General features: G+C 55.5%; 2 protein-coding genes across 8 annotated transcripts; both read left to right on the top strand.

The window, feature by feature from the left end:
• Positions 1-291: 291 nt before the first annotated feature.
• On the top strand, positions 292-8,536 carry STT3A (STT3 oligosaccharyltransferase complex catalytic subunit A). Of its 7 annotated transcripts, none has more exons than XM_042034185.1 (18): positions 292-354; positions 1,311-1,491; positions 1,611-1,736; positions 1,834-1,894; positions 2,350-2,471; positions 2,651-2,796; positions 3,022-3,112; positions 3,739-3,845; positions 4,230-4,394; positions 4,919-5,099; positions 5,557-5,712; positions 5,864-5,955; positions 6,568-7,017; positions 7,092-7,208; positions 7,290-7,392; positions 7,721-7,909; positions 8,023-8,138; positions 8,220-8,536. In XM_042034185.1, exons 3-18 carry the CDS (start codon positions 1,649-1,651, stop codon positions 8,256-8,258), a joined length of 2,223 nt encoding a protein of 740 aa, XP_041890119.1. In that variant the 5' UTR covers positions 292-354; positions 1,311-1,491; positions 1,611-1,648; the 3' UTR covers positions 8,259-8,536. The 7 variants fall into 7 exon arrangements, with proteins under 7 accessions (XP_041890119.1, XP_041890120.1, XP_041890125.1 ...); XM_042034186.1 differs by having other exon boundaries at positions 299-354; positions 1,394-1,491; XM_042034191.1 differs by having other exon boundaries at positions 305-354; positions 1,394-1,478.
• A 182-nt stretch (positions 8,537-8,718) lies between these two features.
• On the top strand, positions 8,719-14,646 carry CHEK1 (checkpoint kinase 1). The gene is made up of 12 exons (XM_042034326.1): positions 8,719-8,867; positions 9,457-9,680; positions 9,786-9,850; positions 9,974-10,043; positions 10,567-10,755; positions 11,515-11,619; positions 11,703-11,798; positions 11,870-11,978; positions 12,182-12,359; positions 13,911-14,042; positions 14,127-14,228; positions 14,389-14,646. The coding sequence occupies exons 1-12, from the start codon at positions 8,803-8,805 to the stop codon at positions 14,482-14,484; spliced, it is 1,431 nt and encodes a 476-aa protein (XP_041890260.1). The 5' UTR covers positions 8,719-8,802; the 3' UTR covers positions 14,485-14,646.
• The last annotated feature ends 8,398 nt before the right edge of the window (positions 14,647-23,044 follow it).

Below are 23,044 nucleotides of genomic sequence, written 5' to 3'. Positions count from 1 at the left end.
CTCCCCGCAGTGGTTCCGCCGCCCACGTGGCCAGCCCGGCCCGCTTCCGCCTCCGCCCACGTGACCCACGCGGCCCCGCCCCGCCCCTCGGGCGCCGCGAACCCGGACGGACACGTCACGGCTCCTTCGCCCGCGGCTCCGCCCACTTCCCGCTCCGCCAATCGGGAGGCGCCGTGCGCCGCAGGCACCGCCCCGCAGCCGACGAAGAGTTCAGCGCTCCGGCCAATGGGCGCGGGCGCGGCTGGAGTGGCGTGGGGGAGAGCCAATGGGAAGCGGGCGGGGGCGGGGCGCGGGCTGGCGGCGGCCGCGGCAGGGCGGCTGCGCGGGGCGGATGGACGGGGCGGCGGGGCCGCGGTGAGGGACGGCACCGGGACCCGACCGGGGCTGAGGGGGCTGGGGGCGGCGCGGTGCCCGGGTTGGGGACTGCCGGGGTATGTGGGGTGCGGGGTCTGCGGAGTGAGGGAGCTGAGGGGTCATGGGGTGCCCGGGCCTCGGAGGGTGCCCAGGCGTGTGGGGAGAGGGAGCCCGGCGGGTTGAGGGGTCCCAAGGGCTGGAGGCTGGGGGTGTTCGCGGGGCGTGGCGGGCAGCACGGGGTGTCGGGAGCGCTCTGTGTCACTGAGAGCTCCTGGGGGGTGGTGGAGGATCCCCCCCGAGGGCGCTGGGGCCCCGGAGCACCCCCCGGCAGAGCCACTCGTGCCCAGAGGCATCTGCACTGTGCTCCATTATCGCAGGGGATCCAGGAAACAACCACCTCGCGGTATTTCTGTAGCAGGCAGTGCCCAGTGTGTGCCAGTCGGAATCACTTTTGGGCACAGGAAGGCTTTTTTAGGCCCGGATTGTTTAGGTTTTAAGTCTCAGCCTGTCCCAAGGCATCCTCCCTGATGTAGCTCAGAGATCAGAGCTGCACATTTACCCGCCCGTGCTGGGACTGAACCCGCCCAGAGCAGCGGGAGGGGTTTTCTTGATGGATTGGGCAAGAAATGATTTGAAGAAATCTGAATGTTTTCAAGGTAGAAAGATACTAAAGCTGTGATTCTCCAGTAAGAGTTTCACTTCCTTGGTGTGCAACCCCAGGATTTCTGTGGCTTTTCCTCCCCCTGGTGAGGTTGAATTAAACGGCCACGTTGTCTGATGTGGGGAAAACTGATTTACTGTCCTGGCCTGCAGTAACAAGCTACTGGGATATATATATTTGACATAAGTAATTCAAAGTGGGAGTAACCAGGAGCTGTTCAGACCTCCTATGTGTGAGAAAAAGCATCCATTTCTTGCATTGTCCATGGGTTATATTTTTTGTGCATTGCTTGCAGGTGATGGTTAAACTCCAGAGAGCATCCAGAGGGAAGGCAGAGGTTTTGCTCAAGTTTACACTGAGGTTTTGTTCTGTGCACAGAGAAACAGGAGCGTCCTCTGCCCCAGAGAAGTTCTGGGCTCTGTAAAGGAAGGAAAACCAGCCAGGATTTGGAGTGACAGCTCAGGTCAGGACAGGAGGTGAGGGGTTTGGGGGGAAGGCTGGGCCAGAGTGGGGGATTTAAAGTCTAAAGGCTCATGAAGCCTTTAAAGATGACGTGGTCTGAGTCGCTCTTTGACACCTTCCTGATTGTGTCCAGGTGTTCAAGGATCCCCAGGCCCTGCATTTGATGTGAAAATGACCAAGCTGGGGTTTCTCCGGCTCTCCTATGAGAAGCAGGACACGCTGCTCAAGCTCCTCATCCTGTCGATGGCAGCTGTCCTGTGTAAGTCTGTGTCCTCAGGGATGGCTCCTGGTGCAGGAAAACCCAGGGTGACTCATGAGCTCTGTGTGTTCACTCTGCCCCTTCTCTGTGTTTGCAGCTTTCTCCACGAGACTTTTTTCTGTCTTAAGATTTGAAAGTGTCATCCATGAGTTTGACCCGTAAGTGTCGTCTTCTCCTTTCCTGGGGGCCTGTTGGGCTTTTCCTCTTCTGGAGCACACAGAATTCAGGCTCAAGTTAATCCCCATTGAGGATGTGGGATTTGGAGGGCACCTTTTAGTACAGCTTGGTTTTCACTTGGTACCCAGAGCTCTTCCTGCAACCCAGATCCAAGAATTACCTGCCATTGCTTTTCTGATGGGAGGTTATTCCTGACCTGGGCACAGCAGGAGAGAGAGCTCCTGGCACAATTTGCGATGTCCCAAGTTTGTTGCTGATTAAATCAGTCCCAAGGGAGACTGTCACCTCTGTAAAAGCACTATTAACCCCACTGGGAGGAGGAATGAACCTTTGCAGCTGAGGTTTGGGGCAGTTGAGGGAAACTGGGCCAGTTCCCTGTGCGTGGAACTCACGGGATCAGCCCTCACGGTGCTGTCACACCCTGTCACCCTTGCAGGTATTTCAACTACCGCACCACCCGCTTCCTGGCTGAGGAGGGCTTCTACAAATTCCACAACTGGTTTGACGACCGAGCATGGTACCCCCTGGGCAGGATCATCGGGGGGACCATTTACCCAGGTGAAGCTTTTGCCAAGCTGGAAGGCACCTGGTGCAGGGGAGAATTGGGAGAGGGGGTGGAGAGTGCATCCAAGAGTGCCAGCTGGAACAGAGGGCAGCTTGGGGATGCATCCTGGGCAGCAGCTCCTTCCTGGTGAGTCTTTGGAGCACCCTGGTAGCGGTGTCACTTCCATCCCCAGGCCTGATGATCACATCAGCAGCGATTTACCACGTGCTGCACTTCTTCCACATCACCATCGACATCCGTAACGTCTGCGTGTTCCTGGCTCCCCTCTTCTCCTCCTTCACCACCATCGTGACTTACCACCTCACCAAAGAGCTCAAGGTACGGGGGCCATCGGGCTGTGCCCCACAGGCTTTGGCTTTCCAGAGGAGCAGGAGCTCTTTGCCATTTGGGAGAGCAGCTGGGTCAGAGCTTTGGAGGTGACTGCCACACTCCTCAAAACCCCAACCTTCTGGGAAGTGGGAGATCTGTTTGAAAACTTTGTTTCCACGCTCAGTTTTTATTCCTTTGAGTAATAAAACTCCTAAATCCCAATGTTTTTCTCAGGATGCAGGGGCAGGGCTCCTTGCTGCCGCCATGATCGCTGTTGTGCCTGGATACATCTCTCGATCCGTCGCCGGCTCCTACGATAATGAAGGTGAGTTTGTGACCCTCAGGGAAACCTTTAAGGACTGTTGGGTGCTGGAAGATGCTGCAGGGCACAACAGAGGCCCTGTCCTTTCCTGGTGATCCCTGCTGGGTTTGTGCAGTATAAACCTGACTGATCAGAGATCAGAGGTGGTTCTTGGCCATGCCGTGGAGTAGAGGGAGTGTTTCCCAACTCTGGCAGCGAGTTCACCCCAGTATCCTTGTTTGCCAATCAAAAAGGGTTTTGTTACCTCCCCAAACTCTGCCAGGAACTGGAGCTACTGTGTGGTTCCTCTGTGCTTTTATCCCTGTTCCAGCCATGACGTTGGGACTGGCAAAGGCAGTCCTCTCACTGTCAGTGCCTGGGGCAGAGGAGGATCCAGGTTCCTTTGCTGTAGCTGGGATTCTGGGGGCTGTGTAGGAGTTCTTCCAACCGGCGTGGCTGGAAGAAGCCACGTGAGCTGTTAGACGCAAACCCCGCAGAGTTTCAGTCTAGAAACCAGATATCAAATGCTTCTCCCAGGCCTGGCTCTTCATGTGATGGAGCAGCACAAGCATTTACAAATCTATCTCTAATGACTTGAGTGCTCTGCCGTGCCCCAGGGGTGACATTAACGGCTCCGGGTCCTTCCGCAGGTATTGCCATATTCTGCATGCTCCTGACCTACTACATGTGGATCAAGGCCGTCAAAACTGGCTCCATCTATTGGGCAGCCATGTGTGCCCTCGCCTATTTCTACATGGTGAGTGTCCCTTCTCCCAGCTCTGGGCTAAACTTGACTCTGAGATCCCTCTGGATACGCTCACCAGGAATCCGTGGCGTGCTGTTGCTGCGTCCGTGTGTCCAGAGAGCTAGAACCTCTGTGGAGGTGGATTTGGAATGGGTCCTTTCTTCCCAAAACTAGTGGGTTTTATGTGAAGTTTTCTTAATAGTGTTGAAAAATCCGTATTTCTGGCAGCTGGGATGTACAGGATGCCCTAGGATAGAGCAGATCCCAGCTGGTATTGCTACCAGGTGAAAATCCTGCCTGCCATCCCAGGAAAGCCAGACTTCTGTGTTTCACCTCAGCTGTGCAGCTGTTCAGTCCTGGAACTTGTGGGTGTGTGTCTGCTTTGTGTCCTGGCAGGTCTCCTCGTGGGGCGGCTACGTCTTCCTGATCAACCTCATCCCCTTGCACGTCCTGGTGCTGATGCTCACCGGGCGCTTCTCCCACAGGATCTACGTAGCCTATTGCACAGTCTACTGCTTGGGAACCATCCTTTCCATGCAGATCTCCTTTGTTGGCTTCCAGGTGGGCACCAGGAGGGTTTGCAGACTTGGGGATTGGTTGTAACCGAACAGCAGCGTGCTGGCACCTGGTTTTCCTTCTTGCCTTCATCATTGAGGTTGTAAGTGGGTGCTGACTCCTTGTTCCAGCTCCTGTTATGCTGATTCCTTGCCACCTTTGGCGAAATGAGCCTTTGGAGGTGCTGGATGACTTTCAAAGCTCCTAATAACCTTCCCAGCACTGGTTGTCTTTCATAAAAATATCTTTGGTTTTGGTGAAGAAACTCGTGCCATGTGCATCTTGGTATGGCAGGAAACAGGCTTGCCTGGCTCGTGTTTGCAAGAGAATCCAGTTAACTTTCCACATGGATTCTTATCAGAATCAAAGCGGATGTAGGAAAAGGACTCGTGCCAGCTGTGCCAATCACAGGGAGGGAACATTGGAACATTTCCCTGTGACTGAGATTGTGCCGAGAAGTGATTTGGAAACAAAACTGGTAACGGCTCTTGTTCGGTTCCGTATCTGACCGTGCTCTGCTGCACTCCCAGCCTGTCCTCTCCTCGGAGCACATGGCTGCCCTTGGAGTCTTCGGCTTGTGCCAGATCCACGCCTTCGTGGACTACCTCCGGAGCAAGCTGAACCCCCAGCAGTTCGAAATCCTCTTCAGGAGCGTCATTTCTCTGGTGGGCTTCGTCCTCCTCACCGTCGGCGCCGTGCTGATGCTCACAGGTAGCCCAAGGCTGTGGCCATTACAAGGGTGTTTCACCCTCTTTCCTCACTCCCAAAGGCACGGAATTTGTCCATCCTAACTCTGTGTTACTGTGCGGTGCTTGTGAGTCCCCTCGAAGGGGGAGGTTGGGACTGGCCCGAATTTGTGCATTAGCAAGGAGTATTTAAGCAGCAGCTGTAAGATAGGAGGGGCAGAGACTCTGGGGACACCAGGCTGGTGCTGCAGATACTGATTGTTGCTCTGTAGTAGCGAAGAGATGCTAAAAATAGAGGTTGAGCAGGGAGGAGTTTTTTAGGGTGAAAGTGCATTGTATTTCCTTCCCAAAACGGCAGGTTTGAGTAACAGAGATTCTAAATGAGGTTTCATTCAGCCTCACACGTGCTTCCTTGGCAGAGTGCATGGCAGCATTGCCTATTACTCTGCTGGATCAAAGAGGATTTTTCTCCCCTTTCCTAGGGAAAATCTCCCCATGGACGGGGCGTTTCTATTCCCTGCTGGACCCTTCCTACGCCAAGAACAACATCCCCATCATCGCCTCCGTCTCTGAGCACCAGCCCACCACTTGGTCCTCCTACTACTTTGACCTGCAGCTCCTTGTTTTCATGTTCCCAGGTGAGTCGCCAGACCCTGAGTTTGTCACCAGAGGGTTTTCCTGCCTCTTCTGGCCGTGCTGAGCCTGCCAGAGAGTGCTGTGTCCCTCTGTGTCCCTCAGTGCCTGGTTTTATTTCATCTCTGAGCTGAACCTGACCCCTTTTTCTCTCAGTTGGTCTCTACTACTGCTTCAGCAACCTCTCAGACGCTCGTATCTTCATCATCATGTACGGAGTGACCAGCATGTACTTCTCGGCTGTCATGGTGAGGGCTGCACTGCTGCCAAGTGCTCATAACAATTTAATTTGTTTTTCTGAACTTAGTGGTGATTCTTTCACCCTGAGGGCTTTTCTCCCTTCTGTCAGTGTGGGTTTTTTCACCCCTCTCTGCACTGAGGGAAGGTGAAATTGCGAAACTCACTGGTTTGGGTGTTACTCATGTCCCTGTGGTCAGCACTGCCTGCTCACTGTTCCACATCTCCCAGAGCCGAGCTCCCAGTACAATCCCAAACAAATGCTCTGGGTTTTCAAGCAGGGACTGGTGACAAACAGCTGCTGATGAGCCCATTCCCACTCCTCCTGTGGCACCCTGAACACTAAACATGGTTGAGTTCTGGTGTGGAGGCAGCTACTAATCCTTGTCTCCACCGAAGGTTGCTGAAGTGACCTCAATTTCCCACATGGGCCAGTTTTGAGCACCTCAGGGAATTTCCCTCGGAGGTGTCTGAGATGGTGGCAGCTCCCCACTAAAAAAATCAGCCCCGGGTTTATCGCAAGGCTCACATATCCACTGATTTTGAGGTGCTGGATTAGGAATGGCATGAAACTCCCTCTTCTCTGCTGGATTCCTTCTCCGACAGTTCTGCTGTTGCCATAGGTGCGTCTCATGCTGGTGCTGGCTCCGGTGATGTGCATCCTGTCCGGCATCGGGGTCTCTCAGGTGTTGTCCACCTACATGAAGAACCTGGATATCAGCCGGCCAGACAAGAAGAGCAAAAAGCAGCAGGACTCCACCTACCCCATCAAAAATGAGGTGAGCACCGAGCCGGCTCGGGAAGATGCCTGGTCCTGGTGGGCTGAGTGCGGGAGGCTGGCGGCCCCATCCCTCCAGTGCTCAGACCCTGAGTTGTCCCCACAGGTTGCCAGCGGCATGATCCTGGTCATGGCGTTCTTCCTGATCACCTACACCTTCCACTCCACCTGGGTGACCAGTGAGGCCTATTCCTCCCCCTCCATCGTTCTGTCCGCCCGTGGCGGGGATGGCAGCAGGATCATCTTCGATGACTTCCGAGAAGCTTACTACTGGCTGCGGCACAACACGCCGGAGGTACGGGGGGTTGGGGCCTTGGGCACCCAGCCTTGCCCACTGAGGCGCTGATGCACGGCCGGTGTTTGGGGCAGGATGCCAAGGTGATGTCCTGGTGGGACTACGGGTACCAGATCACTGCCATGGCCAACCGCACCATCCTGGTGGACAACAACACCTGGAACAACACGCACATCTCCCGCGTCGGCCAGGTGGGTCCTTCCCTCCCCCGCTGCCTTGGCCAGCCTTTCTGGGCACCATGTCAGCACTGGCTGACACCACATCTGCCCCAGGCCATGGCATCGACCGAGGAGAAAGCCTACGAGATCATGAGGGAGCTGGACGTCAGCTACGTGCTGGTCATCTTTGGCGGCCTCACCGGGTACTCATCTGATGGTAAGATCCCACTGGGAGCCGGGTCACACCCAGCCAGGGGCGCTGCTGGCAGAGTCCCACCTCCAGCTGGGGCTGTGGAGTGAAAACGGTGCCGGAGTGCTCCTGTCTGGAGCTGCGTGTGCCTTTGTAGCTCTCCCTCAACTCACCCTTGCTTTTGGCCCCCCACATCACCTCAACTCTCCCTCCTGGCCCCCCAGCTGGACTTGACTCCTCATTCTTTTGCCTCGTCCCGACTTCTTGTTCTTTCACCCCAATTCAACCCTTTGCTCTTGGCCCCCCAGATCAACTCAAGCCCTCTTTCTTTGCCCCCCAACTCTCTGCCTTGCAGACATCAACAAGTTCCTGTGGATGGTGCGGATCGGGGGCAGCACGGACACGGGACGCCACATCAAGGAGCACGACTACTACACCCCCACTGGGGAGTTCCGAGTCGACCGCGAGGGCTCCCCGGTGCTGCTCAACTGCCTCATGTACAAGATGTGCTACTACCGCTTCGGCCAGGTCTACACCGAGGCCAGTGAGTCCCTGAGTCACCCCCGGGGCGTGGCACCGCTTTTGGGGGGCTCCACCACGCCCTGGCATCTCTGGGGCACGATGCAGCAGCGCTGCCTGTCCTTTGCCCTCTCCTAGAGCGACCGCCAGGCTACGACCGGGTGAGGAACGCCGAAATCGGCAACAAGGACTTTGAGCTGGACGTGCTGGAGGAGGCGTACACCACAGAGCACTGGCTGGTCCGAATATACAAGGTATGGCACCAGAACGAGCCCACACCCCCCAGTTTGGGAAAAAAACATGGAATTCTGCCTAATTCTTCTTTTACTGCCTAGGTGAAAGATTTGGACAACCGTGGGTTGTCGAGGACGTAGAGGAGCTGGCGCCAGCCGTGCCGGACACCGCACTGACCCAGCCTTGGCCTGTGCAGCAGAGATTTGGGGGTTTGGTGGGGTTTCGAGGGGGGCTGTTTCGGGTTTGTTTTATACCGTTTGTAAGCACAGGCAGCGGTGGGAGGACCCTGCCCGCCCCATCCTGCCGGGAGTGATTTTTGTATACACACAGAGCCGTCGCCAAATCAGGAGCTGCGGCTCTCACCGGGGCTGATTGACCAGGAATTGTGAAGAATACAAATAAATACAAATAAATTTGGTGGGGTTTTTCCTCCGAATTCTCTCAGAGGGACGTTGGGGCCGTTTGGCTGCTTTTAATCGCTTGGAATGGAAATGGAGGCGTGGCCGGGTGGGCGTGGCCGAGTGGGCGTGGCCTGGGCGCGGGCGCGGGAGTGCGGGTGGGGGCGTGGCCGGGGCAGTGCGCGCGCAGGGCGGGGCGGGGCTCGCGGCTCTGGCGGGAAAGGGCGGCGTGGCCGGACCGGGACCGGGGGCGAGATCGCGGCCCGGAGCGGGCCCGGGGCCGGGGATGGCGGTGCCCTTCGTGGAGGACTGGGACCTGGTGCAGACGCTGGGCGAAGGAGCCTACGGGGAGTGAGTGCGGCGGGGCCGGGGAGGCGGGTCGGACGGGGTTGCTGCCGGCCGGGTCCGCCCCTTGCACGCCCCCGCCCTGCCCCTTGCGCGGCCGCTGTCCCCCCTGGCCCCCGCGTGTGCCACTTGCACACCCGCTGCTTGTCCCTGTGTGTGCCCACAGCTTGCCCAATACGCCCTGCTTACCCATCACACGCCCACTGTTTGCCCACTCTACGGTCTTTGCATGCCCCTTGTGTGCCCGCTGCTCGCCCATCACGTGCCCCGTGTGTGCCCCTGATGCACGGCCATTGCTTGCCCGTATGTGCCCCCTGCTCGCCCGTGGCATCCCCTTGCACACCGGTGTGCCCCCGCTCTGTGCCCATCGTGTGCCCCCGCTCTGTGTCCTTTGCCAGCCCTCCCTGCCCGCTCCCTGTCTCCAGGGGCGGCATTTCTGCCCATTCCCTGTCCATTCCCTGCCCGTTCCTTGCCTCCAGAGGCAGCATTTTCTGCCCCTCCCCTGCCTGCTGCCTGTCTCTGGGGGAAGCATTCCCTGCCCCTTCCCCGCCCGTTCCGTGCCCACGGTGCCCCCGCTGAGCCCTGCCCACCGCAGGGTGCAGCTGGCCGTGAACCGCCGCACTGAGGAGGCCGTGGCCGTGAAAATCGTGGACATGAAGCGCGCGGCCGAGTGTCCGGAGAACATCAAGAAGGAAATCTGCATCAACAAGATGCTGAGCCACGAGAACGTCGTCCGGTTCTACGGACACCGGCGGGAAGGGGCCACGCAGTACCTGTTCCTGGAGTACTGCCGCGGCGGAGAGCTCTTCGACCGCATCGGTGCGGCACGGGGGTACCGGCGCGTTTCGGGGCAATGAGGCACCTTAAATTGTCATCCCCACACGGCTGAAGGTTGCTCTTCCCCTTCTTCTTCGCCATGTGCAGAGCCGGATGTCGGGATGCCAGAGCCGGAGGCGCAGCGGTTCTTCCAGCAGCTGATTGCCGGCGTGGTGAGTGATGGATCACCGGCAGCGCGGGAGGTGGCGATGCCGCTGGTGCCGGTGGCGATTCCTGCACGGCACTGACCCTTCCCGTGGTTGCCGCACGGCGCTGACCCTTCCCCTCATCCCCAGGTGTACCTGCACAGCATTGGCATCACCCACCGCGACCTGAAGCCCGAGAACCTGCTGCTGGACGAGCGAGGTGGGGCGGGCGTGTCCCTCTCCGACCCTCATTAAGTTATCGTTTCTTCGTTTGTATTTTTTTATTTGAACGTTTAGTTTGAAGTTTTAATTTGGATGCTTTTATTTTGCGTTTGGATTTTTAATTTAGGGGTTTAATTTTATTCTGAATTTAAATTTTACCATGCATTTTTAGTTTAAAGTTTTTTAAATATTTTAGCTTCATTTAATTTAAGCTTTTATTTGAATTTGAATTTTGCACTTTAATTTGATTTTTTTCTCTTAATTTTATTTGTATTTTAGTTTGAATTTTAAGTTCGACTATTAAACTTAGGACTTTAAAATCCTAACTTGAATTTTTATCTTAAACTTATTTTCAGTTCAAATTTTTATTTAGAAATTTTAAGTTTGAATTAAAATTAAAATTTTTACGCTTTCTACTTAAATTTTAATTTGCGTTTTACATTCATTTAGCTGGGTGCGGGGTAATTTCAACTTCTCGATTTACATTTTTAATTTTGCTTTTGGCTTTCGCTTGGGCCCAGACAACCTGAAGATCTCGGATTTCGGCCTGGCCACGGTGTTCCGGCACAACGGGCGGGAGCGGCTGCTGAACAAAATGTGCGGGACCCTGCCCTACGTGGCCCCGGAGCTGCTGCGGCGCCCGGAATTCCGCGCCGAGCCCGTCGACGTCTGGGCCTGTGGTGTGGTGCTGACAGCCATGCTGGCCGGAGGTGGGGATTTTGGGATGTATGGAATTCACGGCGGGGGGGTGACACGCGGCCAGCGGAATAAGGGAATGCCTCTAGGAGTTGATGGAATGCGTGTGACGTGGGGGAAACGCGGGAGGGGTGCAAAGGACGTGGGGGAGTGCTTGTGGAATGTATAGGGGTGTATGGATGGAGTCCATACGGGGCGTCCATGTGGAATGCAGAGGGTGTAGTATGGAATGCGAAGGGGAAGTGTATGGGATGAGGAGGGGGGTACACATGGGATGCAGGAGGGGTGCAGGGATGAAATGTATGAGGGGAAGCACGTGGAGTGCGCCGAGGGATGTATGGCATGGGGAAGGAGCACATGTGAGGTGGGAGGGATGTATGGAGTGCACAGGGGGAGGGATGTGTGAAGCCCAGAGGTGGAAGGTGTGGGATCCATAAGGGACACGTGAAGTGCACGGAGGGGGGTGTTCGGAATATCTATAGGGATGTCCGGAAGGCACAGAGGGCTGCAGAAGGGGAATGTATGTGATGCTTAAGGGGGATGTATGAGAGGCACAGAGGGGGTATGGGATGCACAGGAGAAGTTTGGGATGCATAGAGAGGTATGGAATGTGTGCGAGAAAACATGGGATGCGCAGGGAGGTGTGGGATGCATAGGGAGCACACAGGATCCGTGGCAGGGCAGGGACAGCTGGCACACCTCGTCCCTGCAGTGCCACGAGTGTGCCCGGGGGTTGTGGCACGCGGGGTGACAGCAGCAGGGTGTCCCTGCAGAGCTGCCCTGGGACCAGCCCAGCGACAGCTGCCAGGAGTACAGCGACTGGAAGGAGAGGAAAACCTACCTCCCACCTTGGAAGAAGATCGATTCGGCTCCCTTGGGTAAGCACCCCGCAGCTCCCTAAATATTTATAAACACACAAATACACACAGCATATTGTATTCCACCCCCTCGTCTCCCCCAGCGCTGCTGCACAAGATCCTCACGGAGAGCCCCACGGCGAGGATCACCATTCCCGACATCCAGAAGGACCGGTGGTACAGCAGACCCCTCAAAAAGGGTAAGGGGCCGCAGGGGGACGCGCTGGTGCCGCCAGATTTGGGGGTTATTGGGTGTCCTGTCCCTTTGCAGATGCCAAGCGGGCTCGGCTCTCCTCAGGGGGGGTCGCCGACTCCCCTGGAGGCTTCTCCAAGCACATCCGATCCGACACAGACTTCTCACCGGTGAAGGGAGTACTGGGGTGAGCCTCTGCTTCCCTCCACACGGGCTTGCAATTCCTTGCACGCCTCGGGGCTTTCCCGGCATTTCCTCCAGGAGGTGGTTGGGTGGAAACCCCGCACAACCCCTGTGATCGTCTCAAATCCTGCAAAATCCCATGCAGTTCCCACGTGGATTTGGCTCTCTCCAGCACTCCTAACCCTTGTGTCCCCCCTTGCCTTGCAGTGAGGACAAGGCAAGCTATTCCACGTCACAGCCGGAGCCCGGCACGGGCGGGATGCCTTGGGAGAGTGGCGCTGGAAGCATCGACCAGCTGGTGCAGGGCTTCAGCTTCTCACAGCCCGCCTGCCCCGAGCACATGCTGGTCAACAGCCAACTCCTGGGCACCCCAGGCTCCTCCCAGGTCAGGGGCTGCAGGGGGCACCTGGCAGCACTTGGGATATCGGGATGCTGCCTGGCAGTGTTCGGGATGCGACCGGGCGAGGTTTATCCTCTTGGGATTCCACCTCGCAGTGTTTGGGGCGCAGCTCGGCATCATCCATGGTGTCAGGGTGCACCTTGCAGTGGTCGGGGGCTGCTCTGTGGTGTTTGGGATGCAGCTTTGCCTGATGGGGAATGTCAGGGAGCAGCTTGGCAATCTCAGAGGTGTAACTTTTTGTTATTCATCGCCTCGGGTGCAAGCTTGCAGGATTTGGGGCACAGATTTTCAGTAATTTTAGTATCGGGGTGACACTTTGCCGTGGCCTCGGGGTGTTTGGGGGCAGCTTCACATCCCATTTCCAACCCTGGGGCCCAGCGTTGCATTGTATAAACTGGGCTGCAACTTTGCATCATAGCTATGACAGTGAGGAGCAACTTTGCCATATTTGAACATCAGGGGGCAACTTGGCAATGTTTGGGGTGTGGCTGGGTGAGGTTTATCATCTTGGGGTGCAACTCTGCAGCATTTGGGGGGCAGCTGCTCATCCTATTTACAACATCAGGATCCAGCATTGCACCTTTTATACTACTGGGGTGCAACCTTGCCTTAGATAGGTGAGATTAAGAAGCAACTTCTGTCATATTTACAATATCAGGGAGCAACTGTTGGGGCCGTGGCTCTTGAATATTTACCACCTGAGGGTGTGAGGTGCAGGACTGGGGGTGCAGATCTGCAATCCTTGTCGTGTCTGTCACTTTGCCAGGGACTTGAGGGGCAGCTTCACTCCGATTTACAGCATTGGGGTGCAGCTGTGTCAGATATTGGGGTGCAACTTTGCATCATAAATACCACATTAAAGAGCAGCTTTGCTGTGTGTGGAATGTCAGGGGGCAACTTGACAAGGCTGGGATGCAGCTGTGAGTTTTATCATCTCGAGGTGCTGCCTACCAAGATTTGGGGTGCAAACGTGCATCATTTATGGCCTCAGGGTGCACTTTGTGCCATGCTCTGTGGTGCTTGGGGAGCAACTTTGCATCTGATTTACACTCTCAGGAAGCAGCTTGGCAGCACTGGGGTGCAGCTGGGCAAGGTTTGTCATCTCGGGGTGCAGCCTTGTGGTATTTGGGGTGCAATTTTGCAGGTTTTTTTGAGTACTAAAATGCAACTTTCCAGTTCCAGGGTACAGCTCTGCAGCATTTGGGGGGAAGTCTGCATCCAATTTACGATACCAGGATCCATGGTTGCACTGTTTATACTCTTGGGGTGCAACTTTGCATCATATACGTGTCATTAAGGAGCATTTTTGCCATATTTATGATACCAGGGGCCAACCTTGCTCTGTTTGGGACGTGGCTGTGCAGCATTCCTGGTGTTTGGGATGCGGTTGTTGGCTTGTGCCATCAGGGGGTGCAGCTTTCCAACATTTCCTCCCCGAAAGCCGGGATTTGTCAGAGCCGGGGCTGGAACTTGGTGGGATTTACGACCTTTTTGGTGGGATTTATGACCTTTGGGACCATTTTTTTGGGGCGGCAGAGCCCGTGGCAGCGGCTGGTGAAGCGGATGACGCGGTTCTTCACCAAGCTGGACGCCGACGGCTCTTACCGCGCGCTGAAGGAGGTGTGTGAGAAGATGGGCTACGGCTGGAAGATGAGCTGCACCAACCAGGTGGGGACTGGGGTGTGAAATCGGGGCTGGGACCCCCTGTGCTGTTCCATCAGCGAATAATTCAAGCTCCCCCTCCCTCTGCAGGTCACCATCTCGACCACGGACAGGAGGAACAACAAACTCATCTTCAAGGTGAACCTGGTGGAGATGGAGAGCAAGATTTTGGTGGATTTTCGCCTCTCCAAGGTGCGCAGGGGGTCAGGGTGGGTGGTGGGGGCTGCACGGCAGGTGCAGGGGGGGGAAGGACCACGTGAAGTGGGTGCAGGACCGTGCAGGGTGGGGGAGGTGGGTGCAGGGGATGGAGGGGTGCAGGGGGATGTAACCCCCCCCATCTCTCCCCACACAGGGCGACGGCCTGGAGTTCAAGAGGCATTTCCTGAAGATCAAGGCCAAGCTCAGCGACATCGTCAGCACCCACAAAGTCTGGCTGCCCGGCACCTGAGCCCCTGCACCCCTCCTCCGCCTCTTCCTTCTCCTTCTCCTCTTCCTCCTCCTCCTCCTTTTCCTCCTGGCTGGGCTCTGGCAGCAGCACCCAAGTGCTGTGAACGTGTCCAGCCGCCTGTTTTAGATTTTGAAGGTTCAATAAAGCCCTGGGGGACACAGAGCGAGGCTGGGTGCTGCACAGGGCAGGTTGCCATGGGATGTTCACTCTGAAACCTACTGACGGCTTTGCTCAGCCAGCATGAATCCCACTGTGGGATCTCTGCTGAGCCACGCAGCCCTAAACCAGCCCCAGGGTTTAGGAGCTGACCCCCCCGCCCCCCATTCCTGCCCTGTCTCAGGGCAGCGGCTGCCCTCATTTTCCAACCTCTCTAATTGCTTTTCGGAAGGACTAACGAGCCCGAGAGCTGCCAGGGGTTGTTAGCGCTGGAGCGAGAGAGGAGAGCCAGGGATTAACCCCATCCCCCCAAAAAAAGAGCATCCCCCCAAAAAAACCCACCCCAGGGTGCAAACCCTGAGATATCTCCACAATTTCTCCCTAAAGCTGCATCAGTGTTTAATTATAGGGCAAAAAAAATGCACTTTTTACTTGTTTACTCCTTCTTAATTTTTCTACTTTTTTTTTTTTCCCTGCCTTTTTTGTTTCCCGGGTGGGAACCCCCCTCGGGTGAAGCAATTAGCGGCGATTTTTTAATTGCATATTTATATTGCAGCTGGGGAGCGGGACCCCGGCAGCGGGCGAGGGGAAGGCAGGAAGACGCCGCGCTCCGACCTTGTTTGCTTTTCAGCCGGGATTAAGCGCTTTTAATTGTCCCAGAGATCACAGATTGCGGCCAGGGGGGATAATTAGGCTGAATACAGCGTTTTCTGGTTCATTCCCCCCAGGAATTTATATTTCTAAGGGCATAAAAAAGAAAATCTTTGGGAATGCCTCGGGAATGGAGGGGCATGAGGCTGGACACAACTCGTTGCACGAGTGGGTCTCGCTGTCGAGACAGATGAATTTTTCACCCGTTCCCTGCCATAAATGGGATATTTTGGGGGGTCACGGGCACATCCTCTCCTCTCTAGGATGCTTCAGGGGAGGTTGGGCACCGCTTGTGCTCTGCCGCTCCATTCCCATGGGAATTATTTTCAGCCCTAATTTTTAGGGTTCTTTTGGGTTTTTTGAACTGTAGAGAGGGGATTATTTTCCGCTTTCGGGGTCTGTGGGGGAAACTCCGGGGGGGATAAAAGGTTTGTGTTCTGATGTGGCCGGGTGAGGAGGGGCTGCGCCGAGCGGGGCCCTGAAAGCGCCCTTTGTGCGGCCCCGCCGGGGACCCGGCGCGCTCGGAGGCACCGGAGCATGGCAAATCCTAAAACCAACAGCACGGCCGGGGCGGGCGGCCAGGGGCTTCTGCCCCCCTCCCATCCCAAATTCACGGCGCTCCAGCGGGCACAGGGGGTTCTGTGAGCCCTCGGCCTCCTCGCAGCATCCCGGGAGAGGAGTTTGGGATGTGGTGCTGGATGCAGGATGGAGGATTCGGGGTGCAGGGGTGGGATGTAGGATTTAGGACACAGATGGAGGATCTAGATGGGGATGGAGGGTTTAGGATGTAGATGTTGGTTGTGGGACAGAGAATTTGGGATGCAAATGTGGGACATAGGATTTGGGGTGTAGACACAGGGTGGAGGATTTAGGATGTAGATGCAGGACGTGAAACAGGGAACTTAGGATGCAGAAATGGGACTTGGGATTAAGGCTTTTAGGATGAAGATTCAGGATGCAGATGGAGTCGTAGGATTTAGGACACAAGTGCATGTTGCGGGATGCAGATACGGAACACAAGATTTAGGATGTAGATGTGGGACATAGGATTTGGGACATAGGCCCAGGATCTGGGACAGAGAACTTGGGAGGCAGATGTGGGACATAGGATGTAGATGCAGGATGGAGCACTTAGGATGCAGATGGGGATGTAGGATTTAGGATGAAGAGGCAAGACACAGGATGGAGGATCCAGGATGCAACTGTGGGATAGCAGATTTAGGATGTAGATGTGGGATAGAGGACTTAGGAGGTACATGGAGACCTCCATGTAGGATTTCAGACGTAGATACAGGATGGAGGGTTTAGGATGCAGATATGGAACACAGGATTTAGGATATAGGTGCAGGATGGGGGATGGATGATTTAGATGAGGACACAGGATTTAGTATGTCAGTGCAGGATGCAGGACAGAGAACGTGGGATGCAAATGTGGGACGTAGGATTTGGGATGTAGATGTAGGATTTAGGATGCAGGACTTAGAAAGGAGGTGTGGAATATAGGATTTAGGATGGTGGATACAGAATGCAGGATGGAGAACTTAGAATGCAGATGTGGGACATAGGACTGGGGATGTAAATGCAGGATAGAGGATTTAGGATGCAGGTGGGGGACGTAGGATGTTGGTGCAGGACACGGAATGGAGAAGCCAGGACACAGATCTAGGATGGAGTATTTGGAATGTAAATGGGAACATGGGATTTAGGATATAAACACGGGATGAAGGATTTAGGATGGAGGTGTAAGGCATAAGATTTAGGATGAGGGGATTGAGGATTTAGGATGTAGATGTGGAACACAGGATGGAGGATTCAGGATGCAGATGTGAGACACAGGATTTGGGATGCAGACACAGGGTGCCAGATGTAAGGCACAGAAGAGGGACTGTGGGAGCATTTAGGATGTGAGATGCAGGATTCAGGATGCAGACACAGGATTTAGGAAAAAAAATAGGAATTTAGGAATCAGGTAGAGAATTTAGGATGCAGACACAGGCTCCCAGATGAAGGATGGAGGATTTAGGAGGCCGATGCAGGTTTCCAGGCACAGAATGTGTGACACGGATGCAGGACAGAGGAGAGGGGCTGCAGATGTGGGGTGCAGGACCCAGGACATGGGATGAAAGGGCAGGCGCAGAATATGGGATGCAGATACAGAATGTGGGGTACAGAAGCAGAATTTAGGATGCAGAGGCAGGATATAGGACAGGCGATGGGGGAAATGGAATATGAGACACAGATGAAGGACGTGCAGGCCATGGGTTGCAGAAGAGGGATTTGTGGTGCAGAGGAGGGATGCAGGACACAGGAGATGGGATGTGGATGCAGGACACGGAATGCAGAAGTGGGATTTAGGGTGCAGATATGGGATGGAGGTGCAGGACAGGGGATGCTTCAGCACCAGAGCACCACAGCGCAGCCCCAGCTCTGTGCAGGGATTTTACAGCACCCCTGGAGATGGGGAGTGCGTGCAAGGAGCCGGGAAACGCAGACTTCCAAGGAAAAAATGACTGCTGTCCAATCCCATACAGACATTCTGCAGCTCGTCCCCCATCTGGGAGGCAGATCCCGGCCCTTTGGCCACATCTGCCCGCCAGATGTGCCGGGGAGGGGAACAGAGCCCCTGTGGATGGGAAACCTCCCCACTCCCCTCTGTGCAGGCCAGGTTGGGAATGCCGCTCTCCCATATCACACCTGCTCCGCAGAAACGCCTGGATGGGACTAGGGAGCAGCGGGAAGGAAGGGTGGCATGGGACCGATCCAGCCTCACAAAGGATTTTCGTTGCAATTCAGATTTTGTTCTGTGGCTGGGGGAGGTGGCAATGAGACACAGCAGCTATAGGGGGCACAGCCCAGTATGGCCCAGTATGGCCCAGTAAGGACCCTGGGCTGAACTTACCCAGGGCTGTGGGTGGGGTGGGGATCCCTGGTGAGGCCAACTGGACTCTCAGGGGTTATTGATGCCCTCGGGATCCTGGCAGCGGGATGGGGATGTGGATGCGGGAGATGGGATGGAGATGAGGGATGGAGATGTGGGATGCAGGAGGTGGGATGATGTGGAATGCAAAGGCAGAGTTTGGGGTGCAGGTGCAGAACATGGGATGGTGCAGGGTGCAGGTGGGGGAGGGCAGGATGCAGGTGCAGATGGAGGATGTGGGATGAAGGCTGCACATGCAGGATATGGTGCAGATGCAGGATTTGGGATGCAGATGTGGGATGCAGGATGCAGAAGCAGGATTTGGGATGCAGATGTGGGATGCAGGATGCAGAAGCAGGATTTGGGATGTAGATGTGGGATGCAGGACGCAAGAAGCGGGATGAACAGGGCAGGATGTGGAATGAGAGGTTCAGGTGCAGGGCACGGAATGCAGGGCACAGGGTACAGATCCAGAACTTGGGATGCAGATGTGGGATGCCTGGCGCAGGATCTGGAATGAAGGGTGCAGATGAAGGATTTGGGATGCAGGAGACAGCCAGGGGATGGATGTGGGATGCAAAAGTTGGAGGGTGCAGCTCTGGGATAGAAGAAGTGGAATGCAGCACCCAGGCTGCAGGAGTGGGATGCAGGGTGTAGGTGCTGGATTCAGGACAGAGATGTGGGATACCACTGAAGCTCCAGGATGGGGATGCACCACTTCAAGCAGGGAAGAATGGTGGAAGCATTTCCCATCTGATTTTTAGGGACAAATGAGAAAATTTCCCAATAACATCAGCTTTTTGGGGACTGGGAATCCATTAGGATTCCAAAAGCATTTTTATTTACTGAACTGCCCCCATCAGCTCAGTGTCTCCAGGACAGAAATATCCATTTAGAGAAAAAAACCCTAAAGCTGGAGCAATTCCATCTGAAGACACTAAAATCCAGCATTTCCCTCCTCTCTCCTTAGCATTTCCCACTGTGGAGGTGCCTGAGGGGCTGGATTTGTTGGATTTTTAACTCAGGAGATGTTTTAGCTCTTGCAAAAGCATCGCAGCAGCCTCGGGAATGCCGCCACATTAATAAAAGCAAAAATGCAGAGGAGTCTGTTAAGGAAACTCCTGCAAAAATCCCTTCCAGAAACATCGTGGGCATCATTAGCTCTTGGTCTGGGCTTTTTCCCCGTTTTATTTCATTGGGAAAATGAGTTTTGGAGGTCATCACATGCCCAGAGGATGGTGCAAGGTGGGTTTTTGCAGCAGGTTTGGCCCCTGGATCCTCCTGTCAGTGTCAGGGAGGGGTTTTGTGGGGAAAAACCTAGAAATTATGGCTTAAAATTGGAATCTGCAGGTTAAAAAACCTACAACAATTACCCTGAACTGGAGGATCGGCACCGTGGATGCAGCCTGGCAGTGGTGCCAGGGACACGGGTGAGGCCCCAGCAGTGCCTCTTGCCTGGCAGGCAGGAGAGGGAGAAAAATGCTTTAAAAAGGTAAAAAAAAAAGCTCCAGAGCAGGAGGCTGAGGTCATTTTCTTGGCGAGGAAGTCGGCTCCTTCCAAATGCCTCCGGGTCGGGTTTAATATCAGCAGAAACATTCTTGGGCAGGGTGGGGAGAAAGCGCTGCTCTCACCATCGAGAGCAGAACCCTCAAACCCCCAAATGCCCTAAAAAACCTGCCCAAACACCCTAAAACCTCAAAAAATCAGCTCCCCAACCCCCAGACTCCTCCTTTGGAACCTCTGGGCGTGGAGTAAATGAGCATTGGGGTGGGAGAGGTGTGAAAACAGCTCATGAAGGAGGGGAAAATCCCCCCTGGGAGCAGAGAACTGAATCTTTAAAGCGGCTTTTGAGCATCATTTGGCCACTGCTGGGATTTTTGGGACGTGGAGGGGAGGCAAGTGAGGGGGTCAGGCAGGGAAAATACCATTTTTCCCATCGTCCTGGAGAGTTTTATCATCACTTCAATCCCTCCTTGATTTAGCATCATCTCACCGGGCTCAGCACCCAGCAACAACCCCCTGGGGCAAAGGGACCTGCGTGCAAGGAATATCCTGCTGGAAAATACATCAAAAAGGAGGAGGAAAATTAAATAGAATTCATCTGCTGTGCTCTGCTCGTGGGGCTGGCTGAGCAGCTCAGGGGCCTGCCAGCGCCTTGCGCGAGCCCTCGGCCGTCCTGCAGAGCTGTTGTGGCTTTTCCAGGGATTTTACACATTAGGAGGGGGTGGTTTGACCGTGTTTGTTTTGTTAAACCTCACCAAAACCCAAACCAGAGCTCGGAGGGAGGAGGAGGAGGCGGGAGATGCAGGGAAAGGTTATTAAAAAATAGGGGGAAAACAAAAAAACAGGAGCTGAAGTGGGAAAATGAGTTTGGGATTGCAGCAGTGCAGGGGTGTGGCAGGGGTGAGACAGTGGCAGCGGTGTGGCAGTGGCAGGGATGTGGCAGTGGCAGGGGTGTGGCAGGGGTGAGACAGTGGCAGGGGTGTGGCAGTGGCAGGGGTGAGGCAGTGGCAGGGGTGTGGCAGTGGCAGGGGTGTGGCAGTGGCAGGGGTGTGGCAGTGGCAGGGGTGTGGCAGTGGCAGGGGTGTGGCAGGGGTGAGACAGTGGCAGGGATGTGGCAGTGGCAGGGATGTGGCAGTGGCAGGGGTGTGACAGTGGCAGGGGTGTGGCAGTGGCAGGGGTGTGGCAGGGGTGTGACAGTGGCAGGGATGTGGCAGTGGCAGGGGTGTGGCAGTGGCAGGGGTGTGACAGTGGCAGGGGTGAGACAGTGGCAGGGATGTGGCAGTGGCAGGGATGTGGCAGTGGCAGGGGTGTGACAGTGGCAGGGGTGTGACAGTGGCAGGGATGCTGTGGGAAGCAGGGATGTGGCACCTTGCTAGGGATGTGCATGCCCCCAAAATCAAGATGGAAAAAGATTTCCCAGGAGAACTGGCAGGACAAGAATCATCAGGAGGGCTCTGATCCCACTGTGAGGGAGGCTGTGAGGCGATGCTCTGGCGTGGAAGGGGATTTTCCTCTGTGCTTGCACATTCCTCCCGTCAGCAATATTTACAAGATGGCACCAGGAGAAATCCCAGGTCGGCTGGAGCAGCTCCCGCTGGGTATCGCCCCGGAGCTGCTGCCCCACAGCCCCTCGCTCCTTCACCTTGGGGCTTTCTCCCCGATCCCTTGGGTTTGTGCTAGCTGCACCCCACAGCCGCAATCCCTCCTCTGCTGAAGTCCTGCTGATGGCATTCCAGAGCAGCCCCTCCCAAAATTTTCCCCATCCCAGCACCCAGAGCTTCCCCTTTAGCCTTTCATAGGAACAGGGCTGCTGCAAGGCTGCTCTGGGGTGCAGGGTTTGGGATGGACTCCATGGGGCTGCTCCATCTCCAGGCAGTGCTGGGAAGACTCAGCAGCGATGTCCTCTCCTGGAAAAAGGCCCTGGGAAGTGCTGCAGAGTGCAGAGATGTTTGTGGGATGTGGGGATGCAGCACTCAGGGATGCAGCACTCAGGGATGCTGGCAATGCCCAGGGATGTTTATGGGATGCAGGGATGCAGCACTCAGGCATACTGACAGCACTCGGGAATGTTTAGGGTAAGTGGGATGTCCTCAGCACACAGGGATATTTGTGGCACACAGGGATACTTGCAGCACGGGGGGATGCACGAAGCCACTTTACAGGAACCAGCAACACCTGCAGCAGCTTTTCAGGCCTTCTGTGCCTCAGTTTCCCCTTCCTGAGAGCCAGGCCCGTCGGTTTCTCCAGGCTCAGCCTCACGGGACGCTGCGGTGGGGGAAACCTGGCCGTGCTGTGGCTGCCTGGCTGTCGGCTCCGCGCTTGGCCGGCAGCCAGGGCAGCGCTGGGGGCCCGCTGCTCGCCAGATGCGATAAGGAAAGGTTTGGCCGAGGCTGGAAAAAGAGAGAAAAAGAAGAGTAGAGGGGAAAAAAAAAAAGGGAAAATAAAAAAGCAAAAGCAAAGCAAATTCCTTGGCAAATCAAAGCAAAACGCTTGCACATGGCCTTGCATGCAGCCATCCCTCTTGATAAGGGGCTCTGGGAAGGAGGAGGAGGAGAAGGAGGCAAGCTGACACTGGGAACATGACAGCAATCCTGCTTCCTTGCAAAAAACCTGGGAGATTTCCCACTGCCGGGCAACGAGGAGCCCAGGCCCGGTGTGCCTCAGTTTCCCCACTGCATGCATGCACTGAGGTGTGGCAGAGGGGTTAAAACCGCCTTGGAGGGGTTAAACGGGGCGATTTTCTGCCGGGTTTTATCCAAAACATATGTTTTCGCCACTATTCGAGTTATCTGGGATATTTCCTGCGTGTTTGCTCCTATGGCAACCAGCCCAGCATGAAAGACCTTTTTACTGGGCCCGGGGATAAGGAGCAGCCATATGGTGTCAATTTTGAAGGCGCTCCATCCCCTCCGCCCGTCTCCGGTTCTCCCTCCACCACGGTTTTGGCCCCTCCAGAGGTGTCCACCACGAGCCGGGTCCAGCTGGGGTCGGGAACGGGCCCTGTCAGCAAGGTGAGGTTGTGGGTTGGGTTTGGGGAGCTCAGGTAAGGTGGGGATTGGCTGCAGGAGGGCCCTGAGGTCCTGTGGATCCTTCAGGAGACAGGGATGGAAACAAGGTACCCACAGCACTGATCTGGGATCCAGCAGGAAGATAAGGATGGAGATAAGGTACCCACAGCACTGATCTGGGATCCAGCAGGAAGATAAGGATGGAGATAAGGTACCCACAGCACTGATCTGGGATCCTTCAGGAAGATAAGGATGGAGATAAGGTACCCACAGCATTAATCTGGGATCCAGCAGGAAGATAAGGATGGAGATAAGGTACCCACAG

The sequence above is a fragment of the Corvus kubaryi genome, unplaced genomic scaffold, assembly GCF_017639235.1.
Source record: "Corvus kubaryi isolate FWS band 111438036 unplaced genomic scaffold, C.kubaryi_AGA036_p1.0 37367, whole genome shotgun sequence".
Classification (NCBI taxonomy): domain Eukaryota; kingdom Metazoa; phylum Chordata; class Aves; order Passeriformes; family Corvidae; genus Corvus; species Corvus kubaryi.
Note: the sequence above shows the minus strand (reverse complement) of the source record. Positions and strands in the feature narration are given on the sequence as shown.